The 10006-nt window shown below is 63.0% G+C and overlaps 2 protein-coding genes and 1 long non-coding RNA gene across 4 annotated transcripts in view; 1 reads left to right on the plus strand and 2 right to left on the minus strand.

The window, feature by feature from the left end:
• RFX1 (regulatory factor X1) overlaps positions 1-720 on the minus strand; it is a 13021-nt gene extending 12301 nt beyond the window's left edge. Inside the window, exon 1 of the mRNA XM_034072087.1 lies at positions 662-720. Coding sequence (XP_033927978.1) covers positions 662-720 — 59 coding nt within the window. The remainder of the gene's footprint in view (positions 1-661) is intronic.
• Positions 721-3252: 2532 nt separating this feature from the next.
• LOC117437528 (uncharacterized) lies at positions 3253-3628 on the minus strand. Its single transcript, XR_004550463.1, has 3 exons — positions 3609-3628; positions 3439-3527; positions 3253-3353 (listed from the first exon to the last, which is right to left on the minus strand). It is a non-coding gene; the product is annotated as an uncharacterized lncRNA (long non-coding RNA).
• Positions 3629-5940: 2312 nt separating this feature from the next.
• On the plus strand, positions 5941-9613 carry CLPP (caseinolytic mitochondrial matrix peptidase proteolytic subunit). Of its 2 annotated transcripts, none has more exons than XM_034071925.1 (7): positions 5941-5988; positions 6112-6207; positions 6494-6565; positions 7860-7956; positions 8041-8228; positions 8871-8976; positions 9370-9613. In XM_034071925.1, exons 1-7 carry the CDS (start codon positions 5971-5973, stop codon positions 9540-9542), a joined length of 750 nt encoding a protein of 249 aa, XP_033927816.1. In that variant the 5' UTR covers positions 5941-5970; the 3' UTR covers positions 9543-9613. The 2 variants fall into 2 exon arrangements, with proteins under 2 accessions (XP_033927816.1, XP_033927815.1); XM_034071924.1 differs by having other exon boundaries at positions 5969-6012.
• Positions 9614-10006: the final 393 nt, after the last annotated feature.

Here is a 10006-nt window from a genome sequence, read left to right on the forward strand (position 1 = left end):
TGATGGGGGGGGCATCAGTGGGGGCCGGCCCCATTGCTGATGGGGGGCATCATGGGCCGGCCCCATGCTGATGGGGGGGGCATCAGTGGGGCCGGTCCCATTGCGATGGGGGGGGGGCATCAGTGAGGCCGGTCCCATTGCTGATGGGGGGGGGCATCAGTGGGGCCGGGCCCATTGCTGATTGGGGGGGGGGCATCAGTGGGGCTGGCCCCATTGCTGATGGGGGGGGGGCATCAGTGGGGCCGGCCCCATTGCTGATGTGGGGGGCATCAGTGGGTCCGGCCCCCATTGCTGATGGGAGGGGGGGGCATCAGTGGGGCCAGTTCCCATTGCTGATGGGGGGGCATCAGTGGGGCGGGGTCCCATTGCTGATGGGAGGGCATCAGTGGGGCCAGTCCCATTGCTGATGGGAGGGCATCAGTGGGGCCGGGCCACATTGCTGGATGGGGGGGGGGCATCAGTGGGGCCGGCCCATTGCTGATGGGGGGGGCATCAGTGGGGCCTGCCCATTGCTGATGGGAGGGCATCAGTGGGGCCTGCCCCATTGCTGATGGGGGTGGGATCAGTGGGGCCCGGCCCCATTGCCTGATGGGGGGGCATCAGTGGGGCCGGCCCCATTGCTGATGGGGGGGGGGGGGGGGATGTGGGTCTGAGCCCTCACGCCTGTCGCTTCTGGGCGAAGGGCTGCTGCCGCATGGCCAGGTGCTGCTGGTCCTCCATGAGCCGCAAGCAGGGGGGACACGGCCTTGATGCGCAGCCCATAATAGTGGTACTTGGAGTTCCCCCTGGGGGCAGATATGGGGTTATGGTGGGGGGTCCCAGGGGGTGTTGGGGGTGTCTGGGCTGTGGTGGGGTGCTATGGGTCTCTCTGGGGTGATGTGGGGTGTAGTGGGTCGCTATGAGGCACTATGGGTCACTACGGGTCTGCTATGTGTCTCTATGGGGTCTCTATAGGTTGCTATGGATTGCTACGTGTCTCTATGGGGGTCTCTATGGGTTACTATGTTTTCACTATGGGGTCTCTATGTGTCTCTATGGGTCTCGGTTCCCTGTGGGTTGCTATGGTCGCTATGGGTTTCTGTGGCTCTATGGGTCCCTGTGGGTCTCTGTGGGTCACTATGGGGTCTCTATGTGTCTCTATGTCTCTCTATGGTGTCTCTATGGTCTTCTCTATGCCTCTCTATGGTGAGTCTATGTGTCTCTATGGTGTCTCTATGTCTCTCTATGGTGTCTCTATGTCTCTCTATGGTGTCTCTATGTCTCTCTATGTCTCTATGGTGTCTCTATGTGTCTCTATGTCTCTCTATGTGTCTCTATGTCTCTCTATGTGTCTCTATGTCTCTCTATGGTGTCCTATGTCTCTCTATGGGTCTCTATGTCTCTTATGTGTCTCTATGGTGTCCCTATGGTGTCTCTATGTGGTACCTGGTTCCCAGTCTCCGTGTTCGCAGCCCAGGGAACACTGATCGGATGAGTTTGCCAAAGGAGGCAGCATTGACCGGGGGCAGCGCTCGGTGCTGGCAGTGCAGCAGGTAGTGTCCCTATGGTGTCCCTATGGTGTCTCTATGTACCTCTATGTGTCTCTATGGTGTCTCTATGTGTCTCTATATCTCTCTATGGTGTCTCTATGTGGTACCTGGTTCCCCGTCTCCGTGTTCGCAGCCCAGGGAACACTGATCGGATGAGTTTGCCAAAGGAGGCAGCATGACCGGGGGCAGCGCTCGGTGCTGGCAGTGCAGCAGGTAGTGTCCCTATGGTGTCCCTATGGTGTCTCTATGTACCTCTATGTGTCTCTATGGTGTCTCTATGTGTCTCTATATCTCTCTATGGTGTCTCTATGTGGTACCTGGTTCCCAGTCTCCGTGTTCGCAGCCCAGGGAACACTGATCGGATGAGTTTCCCAAAGGAGGCAGCATTGACCGGGGGCAGCGCTCGGTGCTGGCAGTGCAGCAGGTAGTGTCCCTATGGTGTCTCTATGGTGTCTCTATGGTATCTCTATGGTATCTCTATGTGTTACCTGGTTCCCAGTCTCCGTGTTCGCAGCCCAGGGAACACTGATCGGATGAGTTTCCCAAAGGAGGCAGCATTGACCGGGGGCAGCGCTCGGTGCTGGCAGTGCAGCAGGTAGTGGCAGTACAGAGCACTGCGGGGCAGGCTCACACCCTCAGCGCCCTCGTAGTTCTCCAGCAGCCACTGCACCTAAGGGGGGTTACAGAGGGGTCAGCTGAGATGACCCCGTGATGACCCCACAGTGACCTTCAAAATGACCCCACGGTGACCCCACTATGACCTCGCAATGACCCCACAGTGATCTTCAAAATGACCTCACAATGACCCCATCGTGACCTTCACGATGACCCCACACTGACCTCCACAGTGACCCCACAATGACTTTCACAATAACCTCACAATGACCCCCACAATGACCCCTGCAGTGACCCCACAATGACCTCCACAATGACCCCACAGTGACCTCCATAACAACCCCTGCAGTGACACCACAATGACCCCGCAGTGACCCGATAATGACCCCACAATGACCCCGCAATGACCCCTGCAGTGACCCGATAATGACCCCACAATGACCCCCACAATGACCTCCACAATGACCCCCAACAATCCCCAATAAACCCCAACACCACCCAAAATTTGTCATTTTCTTCCCTCAATTTCCCAATTTCCCCCAAAATTTCCCATTTCCTTCCCAATTTTCTGCCTTTTCCCACAAATTTCCCGTGGTTTTCCCCCAAATTTCTCATTTCTCCCCAAATTTCCCCCCAAATTTCCCATTTTTCCCCAAATTTCCCCCTAAATCTCCCATTTTTCCCCAATTTTCCCACTTTTCCCCCCAAATTTCCCTTTTTTTCCCCAAATTCCCCCCTTTTCCCCCCCAATTTTCCCCATTTTCCCCCAAAATTTCCCATTTTCCCCCCAATTCCCCCCCCCCATCCCCCCCCCGGTTCCCTGCTCACCGTGGCAGGGGATGCTCTGGTGCTGTGTGAATAGGCCTGGCCGCCCCCCCCCAGCACATACCCCCCCTGGATGACGAAGGTGCCGGTGCCGGTGCCGGGGGGGCCACTGGTGCTGGTGGCCGCGGGGGGGGCGGTGCTGGAGGTGGGGGGGGGAGGGGCTGGGGGGCCGGGGGGAGGGGGGGGTCCCCAATATCTGCCCCCCCCCCGACACGTAGATGGGGGCGGGGGGGGGGGGCGGTGGGGGCCGGGGGGGGGCCCGGCTGGGCGCGGGGGGGGGGGGGGCTGGGCTGCACCGGGGCCCCCCCCGGGCTCTCGTAGTAACCGGTGCCACTGCTCTGCCCATAGAGAGGGGCCTCAGCATAGGGGTAGGAACCAGAGCGGCTGTGGGGGGGGACACAAAATGAGGGGGGGGTTTTTGGGGGACCCCCCCCATGTGTTCCCCTTTGGGGGGGTCCAGGTCACTCACATGGCACCGGGGGGGGCGTAGGAGCCGTCGTTGCCCTCCACATAGGGCACTGGTGTGGGGTACACGTGTACTGGGGGGAGTGTTGTGACCTGGGGGGGGAATGGGGGGGTCAGGGGGTGAGCCCCATAACCCCCCCAGTGTCCCCCCCCCATCCCCATCCCCACACTCACCTCTTGGGGGCCTGGGAGGGGGCCTGGCTTGGGGGTCGCGGTGCTGCTGGGGGCTGGGGAGCGCTGGGGGGGCACAAAGGGGGATCAATGGGGGATCAATGGGGGGATTGATGGGGGGATCAATGGGGGATCAATGGGGGGATTGATGGGGGGATCAATGGGGGATCAATGGGGGGGACCAATGGAGAGGATCAATGGGGGGAATCAATGGGGGGATCAATGGGGGGATGGATGGGGGAGATCAATAAGGGGTGTCAATGGGGGGATCAATGGGGGGGAATCAATGGGGGGGGGATCAATGGGGGGGGATCAATGGGGGAGGATCAATGGGGGGGGATCAATGGGGGAGGATCAATGGGGGGGGATCAATGGGGGGGGATCAATGGGGAGGATCAATGGGGGTATCAATGGGAGGGATCAATGAAGGTGATCAATGGGGGGATCAATGGGGGTATCAATGAGGGGGGATTCAATGGGGGGGTATCAATGGGGGGGATCAATGGGGGGGATCAATGGGAGGGATCAATGGGGGTATCAATGAGGGGGGATTCAATGGGGGGGTATCAATGAAGGGGATCAATGGGGGGGTCAATGGTGGGATCAATGGGGGGGATTAATGGGGGGATGAATGGGGGGGATCAATGAGGGGGGATCAATGGGACAGGGAGGAGCAGTGTGACCCCCTCTGCCCCCCATTGTTTTCTGGGGGGTCCCCACCTGTTGCTGCACGGCAGAAGGGGGTCCAGGTGCAGGGGGGGCAGCAGCGGGGGGGGGGGCGGGGCTGCCCTCGGGAACCGGCTCCAGAGCAGCCTCTGTTTTGGGGTAAGAAAAGGGAGATTTGGGGTCAATGGGACCCAAACCTCCCCCCCATCCCATAACCCCCCCCCCCTTGGGCCCCCCCCCATGACCCCCCCATTTGCCCCCCCCCCCCCCACATCCGGGTCTCACCGGACACCGTGACAACGATGAAGTGCTGAGGGGGGGGCGGGGGGGAGCGGCGGAGGGGCGGGGCCTCCGGGGAGCTCCGCCCCGAAGGGGGCGGGGCCTGGAGGGGGCGGGGCCTGCGGCGGCTGCTGCGTCGTGGTGGTCGTGGTGGCGGCGGTCAGCTCGGTGACGTAAGCAGGCGTCGCCATGGCGACGGGGGGCGGGGCCTGGAGGGGGGGGCGAAGGGGAGAGCGGGGGCTGCTCGGTGACGTCACGGTGATGTCATTGACGTCACTGTGACGTCACGGCCTCTCCCGTCAGTGACCTCGGCGCGTCGTGACGTCACGGCGTGACATCACACCTCGCCATGATGGGCAATGCTTGGCGTCACCGGAAGCTCCTCCCCCCCGGGCGAGTGACGTCACGGCACGACGTCACGGGGGGGGTCCCTCCATTGGCTGTTACTAGGTGACGACAGCGCCCCCCCCCCCCGAGTGACGTCACGGGACTACGTCACGGGGGGCTGTCCCTCCATTGGCTGTTACCAGGTGACGACAACGCCCCCCCCCCCCCCCCCCCCGGAGTGACGTCACGCCGTGACATCACCCCCCCCCCCCCCCCCCCCCATGCCCTCACGGAAGGGGGCGTGTCCTCCCACCGCCCTCCCCATTGGCTCCTCCCCCCTCCCCCCCCCCATCTCCTCCTCCCCATTGGTCCTCCCCTCCCCCCCAACCCCCCAGGCCCCGCCCCCCCTTGGCCCTCTCCCGTTTCCATCCCCCCCCCCCCTCCGCCTCCGTTCCCCCCTCCCGGTGTCCCCCCCCCCCCCCCTCCGGTGGCCGCCATCTTGCCCCCCCTCGCACCGGGCTCCGCCGGGGCCTGGTCCGTCCGCTCCGGGCTCCGTCTCCACGGCGACCGCGGCAATGGCGGCCTCCGTGTTCCCTCACCGGGGCAACTGTTGCTACCCGGGCCTCCGAAGCCACGCCCCCCCGCCCCCGCGCTCCCATTGGCTGTCGCACGCGGCCGCCGCACGCTGATTGGTTGAGGCCTGCGTCACTCCCACCCGCGGCGCGATGCCATTGGTGGACGGCTGCGTCCGTCGACGCTTCCTGGGGGCGGGGCCACGCGGGGAGCTGGCGGCTTTCTATTGGTTGCCACCGTTGTCAATCACCGCGGGGAGGGTTAGTGGGGGGAGGCGCATGCGCAGAGGGTGAGCGGCCGCCGCGGGGGCTGCTGGGAGTTGTAGTCCCGACGGTGCCGGTGCCGCCGTGGGGCGGATGTGGGGCCCAGACCCATAGCGGGGGGGGAGGGGCTGCCCCCTCCGTGACCCGGAGCCCCCCCCACGTGACCGCGGCCGTTACCGGGCTCGGTATGGGGATGCTGTGAGTAACGCACGGGGGGGGGGGCACTTCCGGGGTCAGCAAAGCGCTTCCGGGTCACGATGAGGCCTGTGCTGGCGGTGAGGGCTGCGGAGCGGGGCCCGGTACCGGAGGGGGGGGGGGGGGGGTCCGGTACTTCCGGTGCTTCCGGTTCCGCCCCGGTCTCACCCCCCCCTCCCCCCCCCCCCCCCCCCCCCCCCCAGCGCGGCCTGTGCCGGGTCCAGGCCTGGGCCCGAGGCCTTCACCGGACGGGTCCGAGGAGCAGCCCCCCCCTGATCCCCATCGTGGTGGAGCAGACGGTGAGAGACCCTCCACGTGACCCCCTCCATGTGACCCCCTCCTCTATGTGACCCCCCCCATGTGACCCCCTCCATGTAACCCTTTCCATGTAACCCCCCCACGTGACCCCCCTCCATGTGACCCCCCCATGTGACCCCCTCCATGTGACCCCCCCCCCATGTGACCCCCTTCTCCATGTAACCCCCCCCAATGTGACCCCCCCCCATGTAACCCCCCCACGTGACCCCCCCCCCATGTGACCCCCCCATGTGACCCCCCCCATGTGACCCCCCATGTGACCCCCAGGGCCGTGGGGAACGCGCCTATGACATCTACTCACGGCTGCTACGGGAGAGAATCGTCTGTGTCATGGGTCCGGTGAGTGGGGGAGGGGGGAGCCCATTGACACCTATGGGGGTGCCCCCCCCCATAGCCCCCCATAGCCCCCCCCCCCAACCCCCCATAGCCCCCCCCCAACCCCCCATAGCCCCCCCCAACCCCCCCATAGCCCCCCCCCCCAACCCCCCATAGCCCCCCCCAACCCCCCCATAGCCCCCCCCCCCAACCCCCCCATAGCCCCCCCCCCCAACCCCCCATAGCCCCCCCCCTTGTCCCCCTCTGTACCCCGGGGACCCCTTTGTTCTCCTCCATATCCCTTCTGTGTCCCCTCTGTCCCCCCCCCATCCCCCTTCTCCATAGCCCCCCCACATCCCAGCTTCATAACCCCCAACTTTATCACCCCAATATCAGCCCCCATAACCCCCCCATATGCTCCTCTATAACCTCCATAATGCTCCTCCTGATCATCCCAGTAGCCCCCCCATTAAGGCCCATATAATGACCCCTTCCATAACGCTTCTATATACCTCTCTATAGCCATTATCCCCCTCATCATCCCAATAACCCCCCTATATGCCCCTCTATAACCTCCATAACCCCCTCCTGATCATCCCAGTAGCCCCCCCATAGCACCCCATATCATGATCCCTTCCATAACCCTTCTATATACCTTCTATAACCATTACCCCCATCATCATCCCAGTACTCCCCCATAGGTCCCTCCCATGTCCCTCTATAACCTCCATAATCCCCCTCCTTATCACCCCAGTAGCCCCACCATGCCCCTCTATAACCCCCATAACTTCCCTCCTTACCCCAATAGCTGCCGCAATATCCCCTCCATATCACCCCCCCTTCCATAACCCCTCTATATACCCCTTTATAACCCCCATAACTTCCTTCCTTATCATCCCAATAGCCTCTCCATATTCCCCCCTATAACCCCCCCATATCCCCCTCTATGACCCCCATAACCTCTTTCCTTATTGTCCCAATAGCCCCCCCATATCCCCCCCTATAACCCCCATATTCCCCCCATAACCCCCCTATATCCCCCTCTATAACCCCCATAACCTCCTTTCTTATCATGCCAATAGCCCCCTTCATATTCCCCCTATAACCCCCCCCATATCCCCCTCTATAACCCCCATAACTTCCTTCCTTATCATCCCAATAGCTCCTCCATATCCCCCCCTATAGCCCCCCCATATCCGCCCCTATACCCCCCACATATCCCCCCCATACCTCCCCCATATCCCCCTCTATTTCCCCCCCCTATAACCCCCCCATATCCCCCCCTATAACCCCCCCTCTAACCCCATACCCCCCCCAGATCGATGACTCCCTGGCCAGCCTGGTCATTGCCCAGCTCCTGTTCCTGCAGTCCGAGAGCAACACGAAGCCCATTCACATGTACATCAACAGCCCTGGTGAGCCCTATGGGGTGGGGGGGGGGTTTGGGGTCCGGGGGGGGGGGTGACCCCTCTAATGGTGTTCTTGCCCCCCCCCCATAGGTGGGGCAGTGACATCAGGCCTGGCCATCTATGACACGATGCAGTATGTGCTGAACCCAGTGTGCACATGGTGTGTGGGGCAGGCGGCCAGTATGGGGTCCCTGCTGCTGGCGGGGGGGGCCCCCGGACAGCGCCATGCGCTCCCCAATGCCCGTATCATGGTGCACCAGCCCTCCGGGGGGGCACGGGTATGGATGGACCCCCCCCCAGGGGGGAATGGAACAGTCTGTGGGGGGTAATGGGTATGGGGGGAGCCCCATTGAGGAGTGTGGGGGGGAATGGGACAGTCTCGGGGGGGGTAATGGGTATGGGGGGAGCCCATTGAGGAGTGGGGGGGGGGGATGGTTATGGGGGGTATAGGAATGGAGGGGAGTGAATGTGGACCCCCCCCCATTGGGGAATGGAACAGTCTGTGGGGGGTAATGGGTATGGGGGGAGCCCATTGAGGAGTGGGGGGGGTATAGGAATGGTTATGGGGAGCCTCCAGGGGGGTATGGGAATGTGGACCCCCCCCCAGTGGGGATGGAACAGTCTCTGGGGGGTAATGGGTATGGGGGCACCCCCATTGAGGAGTGTGGGGGGTGAATGGTTATGGGGAGCATCCAGGGGGGTATAGGAATGGGTTTGGGGGTATAGGATTCCCCCCCCCCCCATGGGAATGGAACTGCCTTGGGTGGGGGTAATGACTGAGAGCTGCCCATAGGGCTTGGAACTTCCCACTTGTGGGGGGGGGGTAATGGGTACAGTGCAGATGGAACCACTTTACTGGGGGGGGGGGGGGCAAAAGATACATGAGGGGACCCCCCCCCATGTTGTGTGTGCCCCCCCAGGGCCAGGCCACTGACATTGCCATCCAGGCCGAGGAGATCCTGACCCTCAAGCGCCAGATCAATGGCATCTATGCCAAGCACACGGGGCAGCCATTGAGTGTCATTGGTGAGGACCCCCCCGGACCCCCCCCCTACCCCATAGCCCCCAATTAACCCCCCCTTTAACCCCCCCCCTGCCCCATAGCCCCCTATTAACCCCCCCCGGACCCCCCCCTGCCCCATAGCACCCCATTAACCCCCCCTTTAACCCCCCCCTGCCCCATAGCCCCCCATTAACCCCCCCCGGACCCCCCCCCCTGCCCCATAGCCCCCCATTAACCCCCCCCGGGACCCCCCCCTGCCCCATAGCACCCCATTAACCCCCCCGGACCCCCCCCCTGCCCCATAGCCCCCCATTAACCCCCCCCGGACCCCCCCCCTGCCCCATAGCCCCCCTTTACCCCCCCCGGACCCCCCCCTGCCCCATAGCCCCCCATTAACCCCCCCTTTACCCCCCCAGAGGCAGCAATGGAACGGGACCGGTACCTGAGCCCAGTTGAGGCCCAGGAGTTCGGGCTCCTGGACCGGGTCCTGGTGCATCCCCCCCCCCGCGGAGAGGACGAGCCCCGATTGGTCCAAAAGGAGCCCCCCCCGACCCCTCCTGTGCCCCCCAACCCCTCCCCTGCATCCTGAGCCCCATTGGGGTCACCCCCCCCCCCCAATGGTGCTTTGGAATCTCCCATTGAATTAAAGGTATTAAAGGAGGCCAGTGAGTATTGGGGGGGTCTGTGTGGGTTTTGAGGTCCCAATAGGGATATGGGGGGGGGAACCAGCCCCACATTGGTGGTTCCCCCCCCCCAATGGTGCTTTGGAATCTCCCATTGTATTAAAGGTATTAAAGGAGCCCAGTGAGTATTGGGGGGGGGTCTGTGTGGGATTTGGGGTCCCAATAGGGATTTGGGGGGGGTATCAGCCCCACATTGGTGGTTGCCCCCCCCCCAGTGGTGCTTTGGGGTCTCCCATTGAATTAAAGGTATTAAAGGAGCCCAGTGAGTATTGGGGGATTGGGGGGGTCTGTATGGGATTTGGGGGGGGGTACCAGCCCCACATTGGTGTTTCCCCCCCCAATGGTGCTTTGGGGTCTCCATTGAATTAAA

Source organism: Melopsittacus undulatus, chromosome 23 (assembly GCF_012275295.1).
Source record: "Melopsittacus undulatus isolate bMelUnd1 chromosome 23, bMelUnd1.mat.Z, whole genome shotgun sequence".
Classification (NCBI taxonomy): domain Eukaryota; kingdom Metazoa; phylum Chordata; class Aves; order Psittaciformes; family Psittaculidae; genus Melopsittacus; species Melopsittacus undulatus.

What these genes read in the sequence shown, in the direction of transcription:
- CLPP (XM_034071924.1), top strand. Translation starts at nt 5,971, where the DNA reads ATGAGGCCTGTGCTGGCGGTGAGGGCTGCGGAGCGGGGCCCG. An exon ending in CATGTACATCAACAGCCCTG is followed by an intron (nt 7,957 to 8,040) that starts GTGAGCCCTATG and finishes CCCCCCCCATAG; the next exon opens with GTGGGGCAGTGACATCAGGC. An exon ending in GCAGCCATTGAGTGTCATTG is followed by an intron (nt 8,977 to 9,369) that starts GTGAGGACCCCC and finishes TTACCCCCCCAG; the next exon opens with AGGCAGCAATGGAACGGGAC.